Genomic DNA, 27597 nt, shown 5'->3' on the forward strand with positions numbered 1-27597 from the left:
CAGGGCAGACAGACAGACATACACATTCACTCATATATATATATATATATATATATATATATATATATATATATATATATATATATGCACACAAAAGTGATGATGATGATGGACAAGGCACAGTATATATCATGGCTACGCTGTCTATTAGTGAAAACAAATGTGATGGAGCATTAAAGGGATACTAAACACATGACTATCCCATGTCATACAGTCAGATATCAATCCCCAGCAGAATTTGGTCTCCGTGTGTTTCAGTCACTGACTGTGCAATATAATTTTAAGCTTTATATATTAAGCTTCTTCCTGTATGAAGAAGCCTCCATGAAATATTGGCGCATTTCACAATTTCATGAGAAAAGCTGTTAGGTCATTCTCGAAAGTCCAGTGTATGAAGAAAATTGAGCACAGGAAAGAAGGATGAGCAGTGGAAGATTTGAGGGACGGGGGAAAATTGTAGTAAAAATCTGTTCTGGGCAAACTTCTCATTCCTTAATCCCCTGATATGTGTCTGCCTGCCCCTACCTGCCTTCCCTAGCCCCAATTACTGCAGAAAAATGTCCACACTTTTGGGCTCTCCAGTAGTATGGAGGGTCTCCAGCAGAACTCAATTCACTTTGGTAATGAGCCTGTGCTCTTACATTTCCCCATGCAGACAGCCCAATCTGCCACTGCGCAGCACACACACTGCGCTTTGCATAAGGCCAAAGCTCGGTGGAGATCGACTCTACGAAATATTGCTTTTTTCATTAGGCTGGGATTTGATGTTCACTTGGCTGAAATTCTCAAAATGATCTTTTTGACCACATATGTACACTCCTTCAGTACAAATAAAAAATGTGATTATTGGGTGTCTTTATATCCAGTGTTTCTTTGTTATTGTTGCTGAAAGCTCAATGTTACAACTGTATGGGTGAAAACTGTGACATTCCCATATAGTAATGACAGCATTTGTATGAGTGTTCTACACCAGCACACACTTTCATCAATTTTATGCCATATAGCGTTTTATTCGGTTGACATCACATAAAAGTAGGACCAAGACTTATTGCTCCACAGATAACAGTAAATACTGCAATTTCTCCAGCCAAAGTTGTCCTTTACATTTCTGTGTAGTTCGATGTGTTTACTGTATCTTGTGAACTATGACACCCATTTAAGGTGGGAGGTGAAATGGCCCTGTATTTCACCATTTTCAATCTGTCTGAATGTTCTCTGCCATTGCCAGTTCATTCAACCTTTGGTAAACAGAAAGGCCACATCAGTGAGTTTTTCCATTTTACCTCAGAGAATCTGAGATGTGCTATCTTAACTTTAGCCCCCGTGAAGCTTTTCTCACATTTTCTGTACATAAGCAAAACTGTCGATGCATCTAAAGGATTCTGTTTGGCTGCAAAGATCAAAGTGTCATATTCTTAGTGGATGCTATGTCATTAAAATACAAACCAGCTTCCAGAAGATGTTATCAGAAATGTGAGACTTATTTGAATGTATGATTAAAGGATAAATACCATTTAATCAGCTTTCAGAAGAAATGATTAGAAATGTGGGACTTATTTCAATGAGTAAAGAGCATTTAATCAGTTTTCAGAGCTAATTAAAATTATGGCTTCTTTGAATATATAAATACATAAACAACCTGATTATATAGAGCACAGATAATAGACTCAGTGGATTTTAGAACTTTCAAACCACATAGCACAAAAAAACAAAACTTTTAGTCCTGTACAATTACTTACATAGTCATCGTAGGCTTCATGTGTGGCCTGCAGCAGAGGGGCTCTATATCCGGGGGTCCCTGATGTTCCTCTGGCCCTGGGGGTCGAGACTCCTCTAGCTAACATGGTGGTGGGTAGGGAAGTGCGTGTACCCACGGTTCCCCCAGGGGCTGCAGCTCCACGGCCGGGTGGAGGAGGTGGCACTGCTCCCCCACGACCCCTGTCCAGGGGAAAATATAAACAAAAACCATTGTTTGCTTTCTAGAATGATACTGTTGGCTGTGACCATGAAAAGATCCATGCAAAAGTGTAAAAATAGCAACGCCACTCCATGCAGCTTCATTAAACCGCTTAGGTTCTCCACTGAAATGCGGATTGATATACTAATTAGAGTACTGTAAGGCTAGGACGTGAAATAAGTGCTGTGCTCAATCCCTGCTACAGTCAGGAAAACACTGTATAAATAATGCTGACTCTGAATAAAGAGAGTTCCTGTGAACATCAGCATTAGCAGCCTTTTCTGTGTAATAAAATGCTGCAGTGCTGTGATAGAAAGCTGCTGAAAGCTGCGGCAATAAAGGCCCCACATTAGCTCATACAGGCCCCAGTGAAACCTTAGCTTTAGCTCCTAGTAACTTTCATTTTGCTATACTGTATAAATGTAATTATGTTATTAAATACTTACTTACATAGCAAGTTAAACACTGAATTACATCTGCATTTGATTAGGCTACATTCTGCATTGACTTTTTTCCATTTGATGCCAAACATTATAATATAAAGCAAAACAAGACTGCAGAACAATAATTTTCCATCAAATTTGAAACATAATAAAATATACTCTTCTACTTACAAACAAAATGTTTAGAATCTGCACTTTTGACTATTTTTCTTCACTTGTTTCAATGAGCCATGAGAAATATACAGCAAATTACATCATGTTTCAGTCATCTCCAACAGTAACTGTGACCTTTAAGGGTTAACTACTCTAGACTTTTCATTTGAGTTTATTCTTGCATTTCTAGAAAACTACAAAGGTGAGATCTTACTGAATATAAGAACCAAAAATTTCTTCTTTCAAACCAGAAGCACTGCAAACTGATAAAACCTTTGACTGTTATTCAGATACAAACTGACAGATAGAAAAGACACATGCTCAGCTTCTATGCATTCCCAGTCTTACATGCCTACTGCATTATGTATATGATGTTCCATCTATTGTGCTTTACGCCACCCTCACAGTCCCTTATGTAGCACTGTAATTGTATCTGTACACTGGGTTCTGTATGTATGCTGTATAAAATCCCTCTTGCACATGGCTCATGCGGGAACAATCGTCTTTTCGAACATAAAAGAAATTAGATTTTCTTCTGCTCTCATACTTTTACGCTTTGCTGCCTGAAAACCCGTAGCTGATTTTTCATGAGCGCTGATGATTGAAAGGTTGGAAATCCATCTGTTTATTAAGGGTGGATCAGGAGTAAACCATGCATGAAGTATGGCATTTAATATGGTCGTCTTGGTTGCTGAGCAGTCGTTCCGAAGAAAGGGGGAGGTGAGAGCTGCGATGTGAACCCCCACGGCATCAGGCAGCATAGCTGCAATATTTTACTGATAGTGCATTTAGTATTAGAGATATCATAGAGTAAATGGAGCCTGCAGTAAGTGAACAGGGTCAGTAAGTGTTTAAAGCCTTTCGTAGTTATTGTTTTCATATTCAGAGATGCACGACAGTGTGTCTAAGGCTTGGACAAATGATAAAGGGCTAAAAGGGCTTGCTCTAATGTCCAAAGGAAAGGGCACAGACCTTTAAGGGCCAAGTGGACTGTCACAGTAATAGCATTACAGCAAGCAGAGATGAATTTTAATGGGCCAAACATGGGTCAAAGCCAGATCTTCCCAAAACCAGCCTGAGCCCCATTCATTCTGTTTGCCTTCTAATGAGATTCCTCAGCTGCTCAGCATAAATGCATATGACCTCTGCACATATTCTGTCCAGGGTTAACCAGCCCTTAATGAACCCAGTCTGGCCACCATTAATAACAGAGCCTGTATCTGCTTCAAGCCATTCGCACCAGTTCTTTCACATGAGATTTTATTTTCTTGATCACAATGAAACGAGGCATTTTAAACAGAAACATTTATAGAAGTCATTATTAGTGGAACAATCAAATCTCAAATGGGCAAGAGTTCAAAAACGCTTACTCAATACTTTGGCAGATCTATGAGTCTCAGTTACAGTTACGGTATCCTTTAAATCAGACGTTTCCTGCCTCTTCAGATGTGTCAGCTACTTTTCAAGGATGAAATCTTTCATCAGCTCCTCAATAATAAGTCATTGTTGTCACTGCCTTCCAACCTCATGGTGAAATGCCATTCAAAACTGTATGTAGTTCCGTGGCTGTGAAAAGTAGAAAAATATATCACATATGTGATAATTATAGGTGACTTCATGATTAAGCAAATTATTTTTGTGTAGTTAATCACAATTAATCACATTTGTCTGATTTGCTCAGTTTTTTGCCACTGTGCATTTTGTTATAGGTATACAAGAGGACAAAAGATGTGTCACCAGAATGTATTTATTACTTTCAATAATTCGATAATACTAGACCATCAAATGTAAATTAGCATGAAAATCACGTGATTTCCACAGGGGGAAGCATTTTCCAATCAGTTTCCAATGTCCAGTGAGAGCAACAGTGGCTGCATGTTAAAGCCAATATGTGTATATATCATATATTTCATAAATACAGTCAATGGTTCCAACTCCTCCACTGCTTATTTTACTGATATTCCCAGCATTAGTGCTGTGTTTTGCTTACTCACAACTTACAAATTCATCATGGAAGCAGCTGGAAATAACTTTTGGTTTGGAGTTTAGGGTGGAACTACAGGTGGTTCGATGGGTCAAACCAGGATAATAATGACATTAAAAAAATAGTGGTGTAATCATTTAGCATGTTAATGCATTATTAATTTATTACCTTTGACACAATTAGTATGAATATACATATCATCATTTCTGGAACAAAATATTGCATGTTCATTTTTGTCTTCATTTTGAAAATACTAGATGTCCTTTACATTGTGTTAGAATTTCATTATGAACGGACCAGTGAAAAAGAACCAAACTAACCTGAGATACAGAGATACTAACCTGAGATCTTTTTACATATACATTTCTACATAATACACTAATATAATCCATGATATTCAGAGTTCATTCAGTTCTCACAGTGCACACATACTGGAATATGACTGGCTATTATTATGCTGTAGTATGTACTTTAGGCCAGTTAGATTTAGGCAATTCTGGCTTTAGCTGATTTTAGCATTTTTCTTATTACATGGTCACAAAAAATCTTCTATTTTCACCTTAGACTTCGACCAATTTCCATTTTCATCCTAGACAGGTTATTAAACCTCCATAATGCCTGGTAGGGGGAAACTGCAAACTGTTCAAAAACACTGCAATCTTCATCTCTCTTACTCTTTTCCACAGTATAGCTCTTGTTTTGTGTTCCTTCCTACAGTTTTCAAACAGCAGCATGTAGAACACACATATTTGAACATGCTGAAATTCAGCTGAGAACAGCTCTTGCAGGTAATATTGGAGCCGCAGGGCATGAACTATGCTCTTCCTAAAATTCTGTTTTATTTATTTTTAAACGTGCTTTCTAGAAATCCCTGGAAAGCCTTCTTTTAGGATTCGTAAAGCAACACATCATAAGGTTTTACTGTTATTCAGTAGTGCCTTGTGAAAATTCTAAAGCCCCATTCATCCTGTAGGTGTGGGTGTGCACAGAGTTGGGATAAGTAATCCCAAATCAAGGTTCTTTAGAACCAAACTTTCAAAAAAATAAAAAAAAAAACTTTGGGTTCAGTTATAGTAACAGGTGTGTATCATCTTTCAAGGCCAGACTTCTTATCAGCTAGAAGATGTTCTTCTCCTATGCAAAATAAAACATGCCTAGAAAAGCATATGCTGCACAATAATCTGTTTCACATGCAAACATTCTCATTTAAGAGAGTGAAAATTTTAAGTCTTTCGATTTTATAACGAAGAAAGATCTCCTGGCACTTCTCCCATGCACTTTCTCCCACAACTTCATAATGTCAACATGCAAGCAGATGCCCAATAGCAGGCTGTATACCGGATAATAATAATAATTAGTATGTGCCTCATGTATGTTGAAGGTATTTCTCCAGATTAAATCTATATTTAATGTAGCAAAACTAAACAATGGCTGTGGCAGCACTGCTGAGCAGCAGATATTTAGATGAATGCAGATCTCCATTCCATCTTCTCCAATTCAAATGAACTCAAAGAATTCTCCCCTCATCAGCTCTCTCTTTATCTAACCCACGCTGCTTTACAGTAACAACTTCTTGGAACGCCATAAGGAGAATATCAAGGAGTGGAGGAGCTTTGGGTTTCTAATTGATGAGAGAAACATGCGATGGGGCTGTATTTTACCACCTGAGGTAGGGCAAGCTGTCACTCTGTCAGGGGAATTCTCACTCTTCTGAGAGCACTGCAAGCCGGGGCAAGCGTAGAACGTATGAAATATAAATTAAAGAAAGGAGCATGTTTAAGATATGAAAGGCCTGAATAATGTATGATGATAAGTTTAAGATGCGCGTTTGATGAGTGGCAATTACAGTTTCATCTGATAACCTCACACAATCACTTCGAGCCAGAGGTGCTTCGGGCACTTTCATAATCATGCACTGCACAGATGTATTGAGTGTAAAATCCTGGCTTTACTTGGCAGGTCGCATTCAAACAAAGCCGCGGTTCTCTCAGCTCTCACCTGTGATGAGTTCATTCTTTGATAACTGCTCTGAAAGTCTTTGAAGCATGTAAAAGCACTGGATTTTAAAGGCAGCATGGATGATTTGAAAGATGAGCTTAGAGCTTGAAATATTTGTCCGAACCGAATGAGACCTGACTTTTCATGTCAGGTTCTGACATTATTTCTCAGATATGTGTCAGGCTTTACATTTCACATTTGGTTTTCTCCTAGACGGTATTCTATAACTGAGTTTTTCTCCCTACTGTATTCTTCCTTACTACCCTAAGTAATTTTGAATGTGGCATGCTGGAGCCACTCCTGTTGTTGCAGTGAGGTTTGTCGAGGCTCAAAAAGCCAACGTGAAAATAATACATTATGTCAAGTTTATCCAGACTAAAAGCTACTGATGTCCTGATGTGATTCAAAGGAGCAGATTCAGGCATATTTTAATGGAATGCGTACTCTGATCCTATTTTTTTGCATTCTACTTAGGGCACTGTCGTAGAGGTGGTGTAAACTGACATTGTCCACAACCTGCAGCAGTGAGGTGCGTTTTCAGAAGATAAACAGATCTGAATGTGAAAGAGGATCTATTTTCAAGTGGAAAATGAACAATTGCAATATCTGTAGCACCAGTATTTCCACTGTGTTTCAGTTAGCAATGGTTCACATACATGTAAAATGTGAGCAAAAAGCTATTATGCTCAGAGTCTGCTTTCTGTTAGTTAACCATGAGCAGCACACTAGCAGAAGCATGTACAAAACACGCTCCTTCCATCTTTTCCACACATAAGAAAAGTGAAAATGAAACTCTCACAGAAATGTTCTGCTTTAATGGCCATGCTGCATGCCACATGTCAGTGTTAGCAGTAACAGAGCACTCAAAGCCAGGAAAAAATAATTTCAACAAGATGACTTAGCACAAGGCAAACAGGAAAACTGCACTGTTCATGGAGAACCCTTATCTATTAAAAATAGAGGCCATTCTGAAAACTCTGACTGATCATTTGTATTCTGTCTGCTAAAAGGCCTGCACTGGCTCATAAAGCTTCATATTGGAGCGGTGTGCCTAGAGTTCAATGATCGCTCTTTGTGATGTAATTTGTTGATGGTCCCTTAGCTTTCAGTCCCATGAGTCCTATGAGTTTCAAAATGTTTTCACTTAAGGTGAAAATTAAGTGGGAGCTGATTGTTTTAGTTACCAATAATGTTGCCATTTTAACGTCTGCACAATTCTGCAACGTTCAAAAAAGAAACTAACCTTCTTACGCTCGCGAGACTCTTTTCTTCTTGTTCTTACTGTTAACATTAACTGTGACTCACTACAGCACGCTGGCAAAAGTTACATTTAATCAAACTGTAGAATTTTATGTGGCAAAAAATTAGAATAAAAACTGTACTTCCAGTTGACTGCTGGATTCAGCTGTGATGTGAAATCAGGGTAAATGCATGATTCAAATATCTTTGGGAAAATGCTGCACATCTTACTCCTGCCAATATAAAGGAAATACTGACTAAACATTCTACATATTTTCTGAATAAAAGTCTGAATTGCTCCTCTTGAGAGGATTCTTCTTCAGATTTCTCTGCTGGTGGCAGCCCCGACTCCAATTTTCCCAAAATGAAAAGCTCTTAAAATCTACACATTTGATGTGACATATTTATCATTCACAATGGTAAATTTCAATGAAAGTTGAATGTCTGCATGTATGTGGTTTGAATGTAATGCCGCCTTTAATCACCTTATATTCATAATCTATGTATATTCTGATATCTGTGTTTTTTACTGTAACTGTAACGGAATACAGTTACCCTTCTTTTTTAACCTGATACACTGCCATTACAGGTATTCTGTTACTACCAACCCTGATTACTAAACAATAAGCCTTAGGACGTAATAATCCTGGAAATTTAAATTGGTAAACTTAATTTTCTGACAGCTGAAAGTATTATTTTTTTTTTGTTTATTAATTATCTGATGCCAGCTGTCACTGTTGCTTGGGTACTTAACACTGTCGTTAAGGTAACTTAACAAATGCAATCATCTGTTATCATCATCAGGAATATGCAGGTTTATTCAGTGTCCAGCTGTAGGACAGAATTTGTCAAATTGTGACAGGTTTGGATTGTAAACTTGGTGCTGTGGGTCGGTTTAGGTCGAGCTTAAGCGAAAGTCTTAGGCTATATTTTGGTTTTTGGGCCAAAATTGCAAGCCTGATTACAGCTCTGGATGGTCTGAACCATACCGTGTAGAAGCTGTGGAGGTGAGCCGTATGCCGCGTCCTCGCACGCTCCTCCCTCTGCTTGGGTCATCAGAGCCGTTCAGATAGGAGAGTTCGCGGAGCTGCTCTTGCCTGATCTCGTCGTTGTAGTCCTGCGGGAAGAGAAGGCAGCATGCAGAACATTAAATAAGCCTGTAGATTAATCCTCCACATCATAACAGCTTCTGTCAGCCGTCACACGAGCCTACAGATACACTGCTCTTAAAAGTGGTGGAAAAAGAAACAAACGATTCACTTGGATGCACATTTTTTGCAGAAATCAATGTCAAAGTGACTGAGCCTTAAATGTATTGCCAGATTAGCAGACTGTAGGCCAGGAGTTTTAAATGTGCTGCCAGGAAGTTTTTCTCTCGCCCTCTGCAGCACCAAGCTGAGATAAAAAGCCTAAGCGGCGTATGCTAGTTCATCCTAAACGCCAAGGCATGCTTTCACCAACTTTTTCTGCAAAGCATTTTATTGGTTTTTAAACACATTAGTCACACCGGGCGTTAGACTAAATGTGTTATATCAGAAGTTATATTTGTCCATGCTTTGTTGGTGTTGCTGCTTGCTGGTTTCAAGCAGATGATGAATGGCGATTTTATGAACGGCGGCGCTGTGCACTTTACTATTTTCTCCACTCTATCACATTTAATTCATAAAATTATCCAGTCCCATATAGGTTGCAAATTATCAAACCCCGGGGAGAACCATAATAGCTTATATATAGAGTCCTGACTGCTCCAGCTTTACATGCAGTGTAGGATCCTGCAATGTACACAATTCAAAGGTGCACATATATCTTTCATTTAGATAGTAAAGGGGACAACATAAGAAGGAGAGAAACAAAGAAATGGCTTATTAACTTTGCTTGACAACAGCTAACAGTGCATTGTTGTGAAAGAATACTGCTACTTCCTGCATTTATAAAGTCCCCCTCTCTCATTTGATTGAACATGACAGGGCCCTGAATCACAAGGCCGATTACAGCGTGGATAGCGCTTATTTTATTATCTTGTCAGTGCCACAAGCAGATAAATGGAGCCTCATTTCCACAAACCACTTATTCCCCTTCCTGTTTGGCGTAACAGCTGGGCACAGGCAAATATTAGAAATGGCAGTTAGATGAGAGTAGCCTTTTCATGGAAATCCAGTCAACAATCAATAAGGACCGTGCTGCTTGGGATTTAGAACTTTAGCAGCTTTTCTTCTTTATTTCTGTTCAATTCCTTCTTTTTCTGTGTGTTTTAGTTTCTTTTTTTCTGAGATGCACAAATCTATTCATGTTTTATGCAGATTGACTTCACTGTTCATTGAGCTGCATCATGACAAGATCATGCTACGCTGTAAAAAAAGAAAAGTCAGGTCAGCTTGAAGCAAGCTGCATAGCTTTTTAGTCAAGCCGAACTTACGCCTTCAGTGCTTCATGACAACGCCCCGATTTCCCCCTCCTCCCGATTTAGCTATTGCCAATTTCTACCCACAGGTTTTGATCTCCCCATCACACAGCACCCCTAGCCTGAGAGGCGAGGGCCTCCTCCTCTTAACCCTTTAATGTCCTCACCAAGAAAAAAGGTTTTATTTGTTTGGGGCAATAATGAAAACAATTGGTGTTATGTTTTTTTTGACCCCACAATTTTTAAAATATTCGTATAAAATATATATCTACCAAACTGTCAAGATGGCACTTTGTAGCAAAATCAGATTAATATCAATATCAAATCAATATGTAGTGATTAAAAATGTGCTCTACCAAAAGATTGAGCAGAACTTTAAAGGGTTAAGGTAGCTACATACATCACCGAAACCATTGTTTTTAATGAAGGTGCAGACACCAAGCACCGCTCAATTTCTCAGTGCGTCATAGTGTGCCACTCAGCATTTGACATTACTATGGCTTCGATTAATCGATTAATTTGGAAACTAAAAAGTGCAACTAGTATACTGAAAAAAGACTGCTGGCGTTACTTGTTTGGTGAATAAAATAAATCAACTTAAAAACCCAAATAATTAGGAAACTGAAAGAAAAAAGGTGTTTAAGTAACATTTTAATTCATGTGGAACTGAAGTAAACATCTGAATCAAGTAAAGTCAGCATTCTTTTTTGTCAGCGTAGTCTGCCAGTAACTAAACATTTCACGTCATACACAATGGCTCTTTCAACAAATTAAAAATACAAGGATGCTCAATGCTCTTTCAAACATAAAATACCTAGGCTACATTCTAAGTTATGCTATTATCAAGACCAACAATGCCAGAAAATGCTTTTTCGCATGACCCTCAAAAATGATATTTTACTCAGTGTGAAGGAAACAACAAAACTTACATGACAAGCTAAGAACTGGTATGTAGATTCTATAAGAAATTTGCATTTCTATTCAAGTCATTACTCGTCTAATGATAAGGCAAAGATAAATTAATCAGAACTGGTTTTAGAGCTGATATTACTGAGCACAAAGAAGCAGCCTGGTCATCAGCCAAGTCAGATATGCAGAGCCATAAAGCATGTTTACAATTCTTGAAACAGCAATAGCCATAGACATCAGTGCAGTCAGAAACCTCTGTCCACAAAAAGAGTTTTTAAAATCTCCACCCAGGACTCCATTTTCAGTGACATAAAACACTGTTTTCATGCAGGCGGGAGGCCAAAACGTGGTGGAAGAAAATATCTTTCAAAAAATATCCTTATCCATGTGGATGAGCAGGTGAATTCCAAGCTGGCCTAAACTGGTCTAAGCTGGTTTATGCTGGTATTGACTGACCAGCATACCAGCATCCAAAACACAACATGTGCTGCTTTTGCTGGTGGCCAGCATATTAAGTTCCAGTGCTGTTCACCAGCATACCAGCATCCAAAACATGTGCTGGTTATGCTGGTGACCAGCCATGCTGGTCTACAGTGCTTTTTATAGCAGGGAGCGCACTAGCAACAAATAGGTATGATTTAGCTGGGCAGACAGCGACATGTTGTTTTAAACTTGTTTACTGTAGTTTACTCACCATGCACAGCTTTTGTCTTTTACTGCTGTGAATGTGTTTCTCAAGATCCTCATGTATGATTGCTGTGCTGCCTTCAAAGGTGAGCTCAGTTTTGCACTTACACTTTCATCTTACAGGAAATTGTATTTTTTAGATGATATTACAGTAGTTTCCATATTTTTGAATTGTTTAGTTGTGCACAGGCCTGTAGAGTGAGGCTGTGAGGAGGTAGTAAACTCATGCGAAACATGATCAACTATCTTGAAAGTTCTATGTAGTTAAATTTATGTAATTAAGAGTGTAGAGTGTGGTGGTCTTCACTGTGACACAGTCTATGCAGTATAGCAGCACTAATGTATTTGCTATGCGATGCTACTTGAGGCTATGCAACACTGCGTGGCACTGTACAGTGAGAAACGTCTGGTAAACAGTGGCCTTTAGACTCCTGAATGCGGAGGATTAAGGTATCACCAGGATTTAAACTCATGATCTCATTTCTCCTGATGATCTGGCAGTTAGACAGTCACGCCACTCTGAAACGGAAAATTACAGAAGAAACAATGAAAAGATATCAAAATGTTTAATAACAAAAATAAAAACACATTAATTAACATGTGTATGCGTTCTTTATATAAGTGTAGACAATGCTCTCTGTCTGAGCATAAGGAACTATTTAAGCACAGATCACACTGATCTGAGTTTATTCACCTTTTTTCATTCTTCCTTAAACACAGAACTTTAAACAACTCCTTTCATCAGGAGACTGTGAGTTTGAATCCTGGTGACATCACAGCTCTCCATGGTCTAAGATGAGAAAGCCCTCAGGTGTGATGGGGGAGTTCTAGCCTGTGGGTGGGAACTTCTAATGACTAAATTAAGGGAGGAACTTTGTAAAAATACATAAAAGAAAAGCAATTTCAGCTTATTAGGCTTTTAATAAGCACATCTTGCTGTTAGCTAAACCTAAGATGCTGTAGTTTTTTCTTTAAATAGCAGAACTTTTGACTAAACTAAGCTGAGAAAATAAAAAAATGCCATGCAAATGGTTACATTGTTTTAATTTTTGCAGTGTATGAGCACAGGCCATACACAGACAGTTACAGGAAAATCATATACATTAAAAAAAACAGTTTAGAGTTAATAATTACAAATAAAATATATGTACACAATACAATATGTATCACATGGAGTTATCTGCTTTTGCCAAAAATATAACAGTACAAAGAACAGCACTTAAAAACTTTTGTTTATATTTTATAGTACATACTTTGTTTTCTCATATCAGCCTGTGTGGGGTTGTATGATAAATCATATTTTTAGCGTTATCACGATATGAGTTTCCACAATAAACACATTGTTAGAGCGAGGATGACAGAACAGATTGAATTACCTCATACATGCAACGCCAGTGAGACGTCACTACATTAGCAGCACAAGTGCTTCTCTGCACTGGGACTGACCCCTGCTCTCCCATGCAGGAGACAAGCAACTTAACCCTTAATCTAAACTGACAATTAGAAACACACACACACACAGCTCAAACACACACATGCACAGCTTGCGTCACATCCAGTCAGAGACACACTATTTGAATAGCAATTTATCGCTTCTCATATTGTCATTGTGACATCTGACAGCTTTATCAAACGTCATATTTTATGTCAATATTGTACAGCCCTAGCCCTGTGCTAATAAGCTAATTGCCAAAACTGCCAGTGAACATTAGCCCACATGTGCTGTAGTGTAAAAAAGTATGTTTTTTTAAAGGATTGATCATGCTGTCTCCTACCCTTTTACCTAAAGTGGTCTCAGGCAAAAATAATTTAATTTCACATTTTCCCCTTTATCTTAGACACAGAAGACTCAAATGAGTTGTGGAAGGAAAATGCATTTCATGCAAAACAGATGTAATAGATATCTTGATGGACTCATCATGAAGGGCACAGCTATGGCAAAGCTAATTAAGTTCAGATGCAGATGTGAATAGCAATGCACTGAGTCAATATACAAATAGGGAGATACAGAAGCCCAGGTCAACTACTTACAGATTAAAACCATGTAAAGACTCGCTTTAGACAAGTTATTCATTATAGCTAACACTCTAAGAACCAGCTGAAAGCAGAACATGAGGCGTGATCTCGCATATCATTATGGAGGTACATCTGTATGACCAAGAAGTCTATGATCTGCGGACATATATTGCGGTTGCTGTCTGCCTGTAGAAAAGATGCTCACCGAATGCATGATTTAAGGCTTTAAGATCCCTGTCACATCGTTATGTGCTGATGCTAACAGAGACATAACCTTTACTAAAAAAGGACTGCAGTCAAATCAAAATTAGAAAGACTTGATTTGATTTGTTTTTTAAGTTTTTCATGAAAAAAATACATTGTGTGACTGTGCTTATGATGAGTGGAACCAAAATGCATTGTCTAAACCTGACAATGTAAATTCTGTGCAGAGAAAAATCTACATGCATTTATTATTATTAACTAAAAACCATGCTTTGGAGGTCCAAAACACTGTTATTTGGTACGTTATTTCCAATATCATTTTACATTCCTTCCACTAGTCCTCTAGTCCTTCAATTGCCTGACAGCAGATCATTAATGAGCTGCGCTACTGAAATCCCAATAGAGATCCCTCAAGTCTTGTATCTATCCCAAAATGAAGTTACATATCTGTCAGTTGGTCCAAATCCTTCTATCTCCAAAATGGTAAGAAGGAGAAAAACATGCTTAACTTTAAATGTAGGTAACTGTAAAGATATTTTATTCCAAGCAATTTGATTCCACTTCCATTGGTCCATTCTTCATTAAAGTTTCACACAATTTAGACAGTAGCCCATGTATTCAAATTATGTAAAGAAAAAATGACAAACCAGAAGCCTGTATAATAGAATGCATAGCTTTTTAGCAAAAGGATTGACTGTCGTATCATTCTGGCTTCCTACACAAGCTACTCAGGAGCCCTTGACATTCTTGGAACAGCCACTCTTGCAAAGAGACAGACACATCTGCCTGAAATTTGCCAACTCATGGCACTCATCCCAGCTTTAGACCGTCTCCCTCCAACCAGGCAACAATCTCTAAGAAGAGCCACTTGCATACTGCCGTAAACTCAATATTCTGAAGCCAAGATATGCCATTACCAGAATTATATCCCATACTTCACGAAAGAAATGAATACATTTAGTGTACGTGCTGCAGTAGCAGCACAAGAAACAAATACATGCTGCACACAATCATATTACGTATAATAAGAAGATTGTTGCTGTATTGCAGAATCAATTGTTAGAGAACCCCTATGAAGAAATACATTGTGTTGTAGAATTACACAGTGATGGTACTGAATTTTTACTTGATTCAGATGTGTACATCATTTGTACAAAACATGTCACACCAACAGTTTTTTTCTTTCAGTTGGCTTACTTTTGGCAATAATTGTGTTAATGTATATATGTTATTTCATGTAGGCCCATGCATTTGGCTTGGTAAATTACTTTTTCAGTGTAGCAGTCAGCTGCTTTTGATGCATTTTGTATGAAATTGCTCCATAATATTCAGTAATATAGCTGTAATTTGGTGACTGCAGCCACTACTGCAAATGCATTACTCTACTGTACAGTACACAATACCATATATATCACATGGAGTTATCTGCTTTTGCCAAAAAATGCATTTAATTAAAATAATTAAAACAACAATTTTTCAGTAAAGTTTTATTTTGTAAGCTACCTGTATTTTGTTATTTTTACTTAATCAAAACAACCCAACTGCATTTTGATTGATATTACCTGGAATGCACAATAAAAATGTATGAAAATCTATGATCTATGAAAATTCATTAAAATGGAGATACCTTTTTTTGCAAATGAACACTTAATATACTTCCCTACATTAATATCGGCTGGGCCAGAATTTTACAGGCACTTTTTTAGCAAACAGTAACCTGGTCTTTATATTCTTGAGCCTTACCAGTAGTTTGCACTTGTTTATCTGCATTTTCCAACTTGGCCGCAAGCCTCATTAACATGTAAATTCCTTTAAATATCACTCACAAGCTTCTGTGGTCATGACCTTAACAAAATATATGCAGTGAAATGTAAATTCAGAGCTTTGTAACAAAAGAAACAGCTTGAGAAAAAGGTGTGATAAGGCATTACGAGTCTTGGGTGTGTCAAGGCACCTTGGACAGTTCCCATCTGTTTGAAATGTATGTCCAGTCTACAGCAGGCGTGAAAAAGGGAATACAACACAAAGCCTTAAGTGGAGAGGCCTGGGCTGCAGTAATGCTGATGAGGCAGAGCTGTGTGTTCAGAGGCTGAGGCTACGCTGTAAAGCCCAGGGCAGGATGGGTAAAGCAGCATGAGGGTCTTTCTCTGAACGTCTCTCACCCCGAGGCCACCGTCTCACACAGCAGCACCCATATTTACAGTCTAGACCATGCACAGATATACAGTAGGCACATTAATTATTGGTAAATGCTTCAGGCCCAAGGAAAGACTGTGCCTCACAGGGCTTTTGCCCTTCTACATTGCTTATTAACGTTTGAATACATTATGCCTCGTGTTAGAGCTGTAGAAGGAAAAATGCTGAGAGAAAGTTCTTTTTTACTCTGTTAGAATATGTGCTTAACTGTATTGTATGGAAATAGAGTACAAGAAAACTCAGTGGAATATGAATAATAAATAGTTGTCACCTGCATTAATGAAAAATTGCATACATTAGTAAATATCAATGCTGTGACATCAAAGGCTTGTAACACTAATTTGCATGTTTTATTTATTTAAAATGCCAGATTCCTCATGTGAACATTTCGTGATGAATGGACCGATAGGAATAAAATCTTGTTATATTAATGTGCATTAATTTTTCTTCCTTCTAATCTAAACTTGCAATTTCTGAGATTTTGTATCATCAACATGATCAAAGGTTTGGGTAAAATAACAATATTTATCTTTATTGTAATAAATTATGTTTTCCAAGCATATTGTGAAAATCGTCATTATCGTCAGAAAACTTAACAATAGTATGGTTCATTACAAAGAGAGCATAAGTAGTTCTGTTTCATTTAGTTAGTGCAGCACAGTATATGAAATGGTGAATATAACTGTTGTATTCATAGATTTTGATAGTATTTTTAAATGTGGCACTATTGATTCTGTTCCAAAAACACATCATGATACTTAGCATGTATCGTAAAACTGTCTTGAAGTATCATGATGTTATAGTTTTACCATACTGCCCACTAAAATATCAGTAATGGGACAATGATGTGATGAATATTTCCCAGATTCTGCAAACCTCAATTCCAAAAAACACAGTTTGGGACAGTATGTAAAATGCAGTTAAAACAGAAAGCAGTGATCTGCTTTGACTTGTCTTTAAACAAAACAGTACAAAGACAATATATTTTATGTTTTAACTTTTTAACTTCATTGTTTTTGTAAATATATAGTTCTCATTCTGAAACTGACGCCTGTAACATACTCCCAAAAAGTTGCGACAGGGGCAATTTAAGCCTAGGAATGTTGTAAAATTTTGAATGTGATGTAATTATGTTTGGGTGTAAAAGGAGCATGCAGGAAAGGCCTAGTCTTTTAGGAGTAAAGAGGGGTGGAGGTTGGCCACTCAACAGTTTAAGAACAATTGACCTCATTTACCAATATCTTCCTAACTTTTTTCTTAAATTTGTTCTTGAGAAAGGGCCTAGGAAAAAGTCTACATCAGATTCATGATGTGTTCTTAAACCGCAGAACCTGTGTGTAGATTCTGTACCTAATAACAAATCCCAAATAAAGAAACATTGGTGAATGTCAGAAAAACTGTATAAGTGAGTTTTAGGAAAAAAGTTATTCTTAAGAACAGTTGGTTAATGAGGCCCAATGTTCTGCAATGTGCAAATGCATGGATTTAGGTATTTCACCCTCTACAGTGCACAATATCATCAAAAGATTTAGGGAATCTAGAGAAGGTCAAGGTGAAAAACCACAACTGAATGCCATGACCTCTGTTGCTTTAGATGACACTGTATTAAAAACTGACACGCTTCTGTGATTGACATCACCACATGGGCTCGAGAATACTTTGACAAATCGTTGTCAATAAACTTTGTCCATCGCTGCATCCACAAATGCAAGTTAAGGCTGAACTATGCTTCTAAGCAGAAGCCACATGCAAACAGTTTCCAGAAACGCTGCCGACTCTCTGAGCTCAAACTCATCTGAGTGCACTGCAGCGCAGAGGTAATGTGTATTGTGGTCTGGTGAGTCAACCTTTCAGATTGTCAGTAGAAATGATGGACATTGTGTTTTCTGGGCTAAAGGAGAAAAGGACCATCCAGATTGTTACAAGCGTAAAGGTCAACATCTAAAACACAACAGAGTTCAAAATATTTACACATGCTGTCACCTTCTTTGGAATTGAGATCTGTAGAAAATTCCACAAGCATACTCTGTCTGAAAGTTTTGTCAAGTCAGTCCCTCCAAATGACTGTACTGCTCCCTCCCTTATGCTGTACTTAACCACAAATGTAACCTTCAAAACCATTTTTTTTCAATTACAATGTGGAAACCAGTGGCTGAGCTACAGTTGGAGACTTAATCAGAGAACTGGAGCAAACTCACGCTCATGTGCAACTCCCAATTACCCTGGAGGAGTTAGAGTGAACAAAGTCTAAATGAACTTACAGGAACCAGGAATTTCTTAATCTCCTCCAAGGCATGGCTCATGCGGGAATAGGCCTCTCCAGGTGGTGCAAAGACTTCAATTAAAACATGGAGATCGTTGCTCAAATGGGCGTATTTCGCCTCCCCACTTTTCCTCAGCTCTTCTTCCTGGAAATAAGAAAATTTGGTCAGATCACTCATGTCTGGCCTTGCATTATTTTCTCTGGGCAGCGAGTGCACCTTGATAAACTGAATTTCAGCACCTATGCTGATGAAAAGCATCATCATTTTGAGCTCGGGTCATTTTCCATCATCATAGTTTACAAAGTGAGTTTGCTATTATGTTTCATTACTCACACTGAAACAAGAGATGTCTACAAACAAACAAGCAATAACCTTCCATAAAAATACAAGATGAAACATTGTGATTTCACGCTGAAGAAGACATAACGATAATTTCATGCAGAGTAATATGCACAAACAGAAATGTCGGAGTGGAGAGCTGTTCAACAGCAATAAACCGCCATTGCCTCCTCTCAGATTAAATTCTCCCCGGGGAGAAAGAATAAGGAGGATATATCTGTTTCCAGCTTCCAGAGTAGCTCTGATTGCTGAAGGTCATCAGTAACTATTCTTCAGAAAGCTCATAATTACTGCAGCCTACATTACCTTCTCATGTTGATTACCTTTGGCTGTGACTTGTACTCAAAGTCTGGAGAGCGTTGACAGCGGGGGCATTCAAAGATACTTGATCTGTGATGTACACCCCTGCAACCTCTTCATTTCTGATTAACTCTAACTGACAACTGATGCAATGTGACCCAATCACTTCATTTCTATCATGCACTACTTTGAATGAAGCTCAGAAAGCACTTTTTCTATTTTAATTCTTCAAAATTACAATCATGTTTGGGTTATTTAACCCCTTAAACTACAAGGCCTGATATGTGGGTCCACAATTCAGTGTTAAAGTTGTCATCTACTCTATAATTCATATAGTCCATATAGGGAGACATATATGGAGCAGCAAAAATGGTCTGTTTTAAATTCAAAATCAACACATTTACATACAGTATATGGCCAAAGGTATGTGGACACCTGACCATTACACCTATATGAGCTTGTTGGACATCCCCCCCCCTTTAAGGCTATAACAGCCTCCACTCTTCTTGAGAAGGCTTTTTATTGGCATTTGTGCCCATTCCGTCAATTTTTGTGGCATTTGTGTGGCCAGGGACTGATATTGGACAAGAATTCCTGGCTTGCATTCAACATTCCAATTTATACCAAAGGTGTTCAGTGGAGGCCAAGGCTTTGTTCAGATGCCTGGAGTTTCTCCAAACCAAACTAGTCAAATAATATCTTTCTGGAGCTCGCTTTGTGCTAGAACAGGAAAAGGACTTCCCCAAACTGTTAGCACAAAGATGAATCCATATAATTGTCTAAAATGTCTTGTGTGGCATTAACATTACCCTTCACTGGAACTAAGGGACTGAGCCCAAATCCTGGAAAACAGCCCCAGACCATCACCCCCTCCTCCACGTAACTCTGTAGTGAGCGATTTGCATCAGCACTTGGCGGCCCCACTCTGTGAGTCTGTGTGGTCTACCACTTCATGGCTGAGCTGTTGTTGCTCTTAGATGCTTCCACTTTACAATAACAGCACTTACTGTTGACCTGGGCAGATCTAGCAGGCCAGAATTTTCATGAACTGACTGAACTGAAGGTTGCGTCCTATGACAAGGTCACATTTAAAGTCACTGAGCTCTTCAGTATGATCCAATCTGCTTAATGTGCTATTTTGTGTACACTTGTTAGCAACGGGAGTGGCTGAAACACCTGAACTCAATTATTAGGAGGGGTGTCCACATACTTTTGGCCACATAGTGTATATCCACCTATTCAGCAGTTTACAGCAGTTTAGCTAGGCTCACTCACAGTCACATAATAAAAAGTGTTTCAGCCTACCTTTTAACTGAGGCACAATACAGGGCAGCCAATAAGAACAGAAGTCATTTACATACATCTGTTTTAAAGGCACAGTAACAACAACAGCCTCTCTAATTCTAATGGATAAAGAGAGGGTGAAAAAAGGCCTGGGAAAAATGAATGAATTACAACTATTTTTGGTACATAAAGCTGCACAAACAGCATAGGTAGACCTCAAGGAAACATATAATTTACAAGTAAAATGTAGAAGATGAGTCTTTTAAGAATAATAATGAATCAGGGTTCAAGGGCTTAACTCTCAGAAGTCACTTTTATTGCTGGTGATAAAAAAATGATGAAATTAAATATGAATTATTTCTCATTTGTAGCTGAATGAAATTAGGGGAGAAATTCTGTTGAACAAATTGCAAACTGAACTTTCAATCAAAAGTAAGAGATAATTTATTATAATGTGAATTTAAGGACAGTTATTGTTGTGTGCACTTGTCTTGTTTTGCAGAAAGAAAAAACATTCTTAATGAAATATGTAATTGAATAATTATATCTGAATAGAACGGCAAAACAAAAGTAATATCTGCTGATTTTTCTACAGGTTAAGGTGCAAAATCTGTATTGTAAAGAGCATAACAGAACTCCCCTCTGTCTATCTCTCTCTCTGTTTATTGTTGTGTGGAAAGACAACTTGAAAAGTACAATGCATTACCTCACAGCCTAAAAGATGGAAGGAAATAGTCTGCATAGACATAAGAAGTAAGAGTATTTGCTTTATTTCCCATCTTCTCTGAGACAGAAGAACTTTCAGTTGGCTGACATTTTCCTGTCTAAAGTCTGAGCGCTTTAAATTTCCTTTTATGTCAGTCCACCAGCAAAGCGCTCTATTGTTTTAAAAGCTGACTCTGTCTTCCAGGATAAGTTTTAAAAGGTACTGAAGTGAGTCTGTCTAAGTGCGCCAGAACCCACTACAGATATGACATAATGGCAAGTGTTTCCTTCTTTTTATTTATTCTCAATGGGTAAAAAGAGGAACATGCTGCACTGACAGCTACAGGATATTTGTACAGTATCAGTGGGCAGCTCTGATTACCAAACAACAGATTTCACCTTCCTGAATGCCAAGAACTCGCCCAGTCGCTCAGCTGTGAGATCAGTGAATGAAGACTCAACAGAACAATGAAGCCTCAGTTAGAAAATACTTGCCTCAGTTAGAAAACAAAAAACAAAACAAAAAGGTGTTGTTTGACGATTTTGTTTGACGAAGTTGATGATTCCTTCAACAGCCACAATAGCGTCTTTGCCGTGTGTATCCAATATATTTTAAGAAAGCTTCACTTTCAGAAGTCTAGAGTTATTACTGTCACTTTCTATACTACACAAACATAATTATCAAATTATACAATTACAGAGTGAGTTACATAATAACTACATTCACTTTCAATTTACATTGTGTGGCTAATCCAAGTCTGCACTTTTAACTTTTTCCCATTTGCTTCAATGTCAAGATGTCTTTCCACACATCAATAACTTTATTCAGCTCAAATCATTATAAAGTGTCTCCTCTTCTGCTAACAGACACTAAGACAGTACTGAATGAAAGGTTCTAATCTGTGCATTTGCAGAGTTTCTCTGCCTCTTTCAATGAGCTACGAAAAACCTTTAAACCTTTAAAGGGTTGAAATGTCACCGATTTTTATGAATTGCTGTAGAATCAAATGGTGAGGATACATAAAGTCATTGAGAATGATTTGGTGTGAAATGCTTCATTCTAGAGAAACTTAAACAGTCAGAACTGTTCACAGTTGTGGTGACAGAAACCAGACATCCAAAGTGTTTAATGCCTCTAAACGCTCCCTCACGGAAAGTTATTAAATGAAGTGCTTTTGAATATGCTGCCTGATGTCTGAGACATTGTTTTATGATAGTTCTGAGTTAAGCTTTTGGCCTAAAACATGTTTTTTACAGTGGAAAGGTACATGCAGAGCATTCTACGGCAAAATAGCACCCAAAGAAAAAAAACTTCCTTTTTTTCAGATTTACCACTTTCTTATATACCAACAGTACATATAAAAACTCAAGATACGCATAGATTTCCTGATCATTATGTGCAGTAAATAAAATGGCTATATTCATGACCCCTGGTTCACCACCACTGTAAAGAAAGAGTTAGCAAGTATCTTTATAATGAACCATTTCACATCAAATCACTATGAATGACTTTGTTTACATTTTGAAAAATGGAGTTCTCCATTAAGAGCCTAAATTGGACTGGGATCTAAATAACTTTAAAAACAGTAATTTTGTCTTCATTCTAGATCAGTAGGCCTACTGGGCATTGGAGATTTTGCTTGATCATGAGGCACACGGGGAGAAATGGTAAACAAGCAATGTAAATGGTGGCCTCGCTCCTTGCCTGAGCGCCTCTTAGTTAAGCTCAGAGAGAGAAACACAGGCATGAAAGTTGCACTGCTCTGCATAAATTATGCATCTTGTTTTGACTGAAATCTGTGTCTATTGCAAAACTGGATCTTGGACGCAATGGAGCCAGCTCTGACTCCTGTGGCTCAGTGTCAGTCTCGCTGACAGACAGAAGAGAACAGCAAGGCAGCAAATCAGACATGCAGAAGATCATTACGTAAGATGGTTGCATCTCATATTAAAGCTTCAATCTGGGCATTTTTATAGCAGCTCAAAATGTAAACACATCAGTGTTAACCTATTCAGTCTACTTCAAATCAATAAAACTGGACTAGTGTAGACAAAAAAAAAAGATCAAAAGAAGGAGCTGGATAAATAATGATCATGCTGGAGGCCAAGCTCGTGTTTATTCTGTTCTGCTAAGAGAAAAAAAATCATACAGCCACTTCAAAAACTCAAAAAGAATCAATGCTACTCAAATCTGGCTGGGGTTCAGCCTGCACCTAACAGACCAAGTTCACTCTTGAAAGTAAAGGCTCCCTGCTTGGATACACAGTTCTAGGAAAAACATTTAATTGGTATAGAATCCTAACATTACAGAAGGGTATTTATTTACTGGTAATTCCCATTTTTTGTGTGTAATTCCCACTGTTGTTCTAAAAAGACCACAGTGCTTGTTGAAAGCAGTCATTTGTCAAGGGAGCCAAGTCATCTTTTAGAAGACATTCAATAAACATTAAATCATATAAATAAAAGTGCAAGATCCATATTACATTTTACATCATTAATTGTGTGTTATTATGGCTTATAATAAAAGTAATGACATTTTTGTAGGCTATACAGCTACAATTCTTTTTCAACATTGAGCATTTCAATTTAATTTACAGTCAGGTTTTGTGTTTGAATATAAAGTGTTGCTGTTATTATATGGCTGAAATGAGTGTAAGAGGGGGTTTTCTAACATGACTTAATCATTCCAAGCAAACTGTGGTATCTAGGACTCTACATCTGAGAGTAGAAAGGCAAATCGGAAGCGATAAACGCAAATCGTTTGTTTTGCCGTTCAGAATCAGCTGCTTGAATCCTGTGTGGAGAAGTAGCTTCTGTATCTCGTGTTTTCTCCTCGCTCTGGTAACAAGGCATTTGGGTGATGCCTTCACAAAGGAGTTAGGTATTAGCACGAGTATTTGATACTCACGTTAAGCAATGTCGGCACACTGTCATCATTTGATCTACCACTCTGTGCCCACCATTACTGTACTTGACTGGGTAATTGAAGTGTTCCCAAATGGGAGTAGGGTTGCTACATCCTGTGCACTCGATCAGTGGCTTGATTTTTTTCTAAATTCCAAAATTCTAAAACTATGCTCACGATGCAGTCTAATGTCTGCTCAGCTACAGAACCTAATCTTTTCAGTTACTTCATTGCAGTGCTGACTGTTGCCTGAATATGTCACCAGCAGTGCACCTTTCCCAGACAATTGTCCTGATTACTGAGGGTAATTGCTGAGGTTAATCGGAACTAATCAAGCCATTTTTTGTGTACAAATGAAATAGCATGGATGGCTGGACATTTTGTGTCCAGGAATGGAAATCTTTCTTTCCTGGCCAGGGAAATCCTGGATGGATCACAGGAGATGAATGCAACGATGATTTTGCTTGTTCCAGCTCAAGTTTACTCTCTCCACTCATCACTTTAAACAGCTTGGTATCATGACTTGTGTTCAAAAGAAATATAGAAACAACTCCTGGTACCACGCATTTCATAGCATGAAATCTAGCTGTTAATAATTCACAAAAAAAAATATTAACAAGTATTCTATCCTACCTCTATCACATTATATGGATATATATAATATATCCATATAATGTATTATAATTATATATATATATATAAGGTTAAAAAGGTTCTTCACACTCAAGTATCTCTTTTACAAAAACAGCTCTGAAAGAATCAACCACTGAAAGGTTCTTTAAGGAGTTGTTTTTCTATGTTTTTGCTCAAAAAATCTTTTTTTGGTGCTTTCTGTTTTAAAAAATGTAGAGTACTACGCTGAATTTGTCCAACCACCAAAGAAATATTAAACCCTAGAAGAGAAGAGAGGAACGAGGAGTGAAGCAGTGCGGAAACATGCACTCCACCTAATTATAACACATTACAGCACGCAATTAAGAACTCCTTAAACTCGAACGTCTTAAATCTTTGCCAGGTAAATGTGCTGAAAATCTAGCCAAGATAATATGGCTCTGTCTAACATGTCGTCAATTATGCGTGTGGTCGTGATACCCTTCATTTTCAGTCTTCAGGTGGTACGAGCATGATGCTTCCCCACTGTGGTTGTACTCTTCAGACATGCTCAAGAACGCTTGGCTCGGCAGGAACCGATTGCAGTAGGACTAAAACAAGAGCCAGTAGGATTGTTTTGAATCTCAGAGCTAATCTTTGATGCAAATGTATTCCCGCTTAAATATTCACCTGGAACTGGCGCAGACATGGTGTAAACATAAAGTGAAATAACTCAGTCGTGCACCTTTATCAAGATTCAGGCCCTTGCTGTCAAAAATAAAGTGGCAAATGAAAATAAAATGTTTCTTTGCAAGTTTTATACAGCTGTGCACTGGCTCCAGTACTGGGAGATTTTTCCTCTGCAGTCTTTTTCCAAGTACAGTTGGGCCAACAGGATTTCCACACTGTCAGTACTTGGTTATAGTGATGGGTTAATATAAAGCTTTATTCTAGATGAAGCTGCTGGTACTCAGCCAGTTTGGCTCAGCTATATGCCTAAGAGCGTTTGCACACAGGTGTGTGTGCAGGAATTAGCAGCACTTAGTTCATCTCAAACAAATGTATACAAAAAGGTCTAACTCTAAAAATAATAGAGTTCCTACAGACCGCAGTTAGGAGCAGGTTGCTGCTCCTGAGTTCAGCAGCTGCTGAGGATGTGCTTACACTCACACAGACAAGCTTTCAGGGGACTGAGAGTCAGAAGGATAAATGGTTCTGCTAAGGAAGAAGTGCTGTGTACAGGCAACACATGCTGACTTACACACCCTCAAAACAGTATCATAAGCAATGACATTTGAAATATATCATGGACTTGGTTAAAATGAATGATTTTTTAACCCTTAGATGCTGCAGTTATCACCAGCAATAGCAAAGCTTTCTTGATATGAGTTATTATTTACTTACAGCTCTTTGAAACAAATGGAGAAATTCTATTGAAAGTTCAGATTCTGAGCTTTCAACTGATATGTATGTTTTATGTTTTGAATTTTACAAAAAGTTACCATCTTGACTACAGTCTTGTTTTGCGGGAAATATAAACCCTGCTTTACATTTTTGACTTTTACCATTTCTTTGCCTTGAAACAAGCAAAAAATAGCAGACCTGCAGAAATGAACCTGCCGATACAGACTGTAAATCAAACGTGTAATTATTTGAGCTACAAGTCACTACATAATTACATACATACATAATCACAATTATTTTATAGCTAAACAACAGTACACTGAAAAAATGGTGCTTTGAATTACATTAACTGGCACATCTGAATCATGTAAATTCAAAGCAAGGGCATAACTTTGGGTTGAACATTGGAGGGATTAAAGAGGACCTTCTTGGGGGGGACCTTACTGCACCCTCAAAAAAAAACTAATCTTACCATTTGTTCTACGTATGGGATAAACTAGATGGTCAGGTCAGCTAGATTTATAGCATTTAATTTCAACTATTAGCACTAGCTACCACAACCATGGATAACGTTGTAACCAATGTAATGTTAACTAGTGTTAGTGTCAGCCTCAGACAAAGAGACATGTTTATGTCTATGTCAACACAATCTCTTGTGCTGTAGGCTACTGTACACCAAACACTTATGCTGCCTTCACATGTTTGTGCTGAAAAAACATGACTGATAGTGGCCTGAAGCCATGTAAACGTTAGCATGGTGACAGCAGTACTGGTAAAAATGGATGATTATCAGAAGAGAACTTTAGCAGTGTATATTGTTATTCGTACTCTTTTTTTGTTGTTGTATAATACTGGGTTCAGCTGGTATTCAGCAACTTTAGCATAATGGCCCCCCAAAAAATCAACATCCAGTTTATTTCATTACTGCAGCTGACGGCAAAAGTTGGGAAACCTGAACCCCTGATGGAACATTCCACTTAACGCTGTGGTCTGTGTAACATTCCCGCTGCTGGTGGTAGAATTTTTTAGAGCCGGAAGACCGGACAACAAAAATATTTTCAGCAGCATTCATGATATTAGTGTTAGTAATAGTGACACAAATTTTAATGGTAGTGTTTATTAGTTCAGTAAATCCCACTGTAGTTCAGTTACATGCATCATGTTAATTTGATTAATTACATAAACTGACCTGCAATAATTTAAAGTGAATGTGATATTGGTTGGCGACCAAATGCCACGCATATTTCAGACAGTGCAACCAAGAGCAAAAACAAGACTGTCATCCTACCTTGCCTTTATCCCTCATTGAGCCTTTGCCAAGGATGGACATCTTTGCTCCCGTTTCCTCTTGTAATCTTTTCATGGAATTGCCCCGGGGCCCCAGCAGTTTCCCAACAAAATTAAACTGTAATGGAGAAGAGAAAAGGCAATACCATTGGTCTCTCGTGCTGCTTGACAGTTCTCTTACCTCACAGTCAATAAAAAACATCCACAGCTTTTTTTTTTTCTCCTCATCGTGGACAAAGCCAGATACAGCCTAACCCAAACAAATCAACTGAAAAGAACGGCTTTCAAAATGAATCGAATATCTGATGCATCCATCTATCAAATGTGTATC

At 38.0% G+C, this 27597-nt stretch overlaps 1 protein-coding gene across 2 annotated transcripts in view; it reads right to left on the minus strand.

Moving 5' to 3' along the window:
• khdrbs2 (KH domain containing, RNA binding, signal transduction associated 2) overlaps window positions 1–27597 on the minus strand; it is an 88814-nt gene that overhangs the window by 24037 nt on the left and 37180 nt on the right. For both annotated transcript variants that reach the window (XM_036574432.1, XM_036574431.1), the window contains exons 3-6: window positions 27268–27384; window positions 18449–18595; window positions 8764–8891; window positions 1740–1938 (exon numbers count right to left, since the gene is read on the minus strand). In XM_036574432.1, coding sequence (XP_036430325.1) covers window positions 1740–1938; window positions 8764–8891; window positions 18449–18595; window positions 27268–27384 — 591 coding nt within the window. The remainder of the gene's footprint in view (window positions 1–1739; window positions 1939–8763; window positions 8892–18448; window positions 18596–27267; window positions 27385–27597) is intronic.

The sequence above is a fragment of the Colossoma macropomum genome, unplaced genomic scaffold, assembly GCF_904425465.1.
Source record: "Colossoma macropomum unplaced genomic scaffold, Colossoma_macropomum, whole genome shotgun sequence".
Lineage (NCBI taxonomy): Eukaryota > Metazoa > Chordata > Actinopteri > Characiformes > Serrasalmidae > Colossoma > Colossoma macropomum.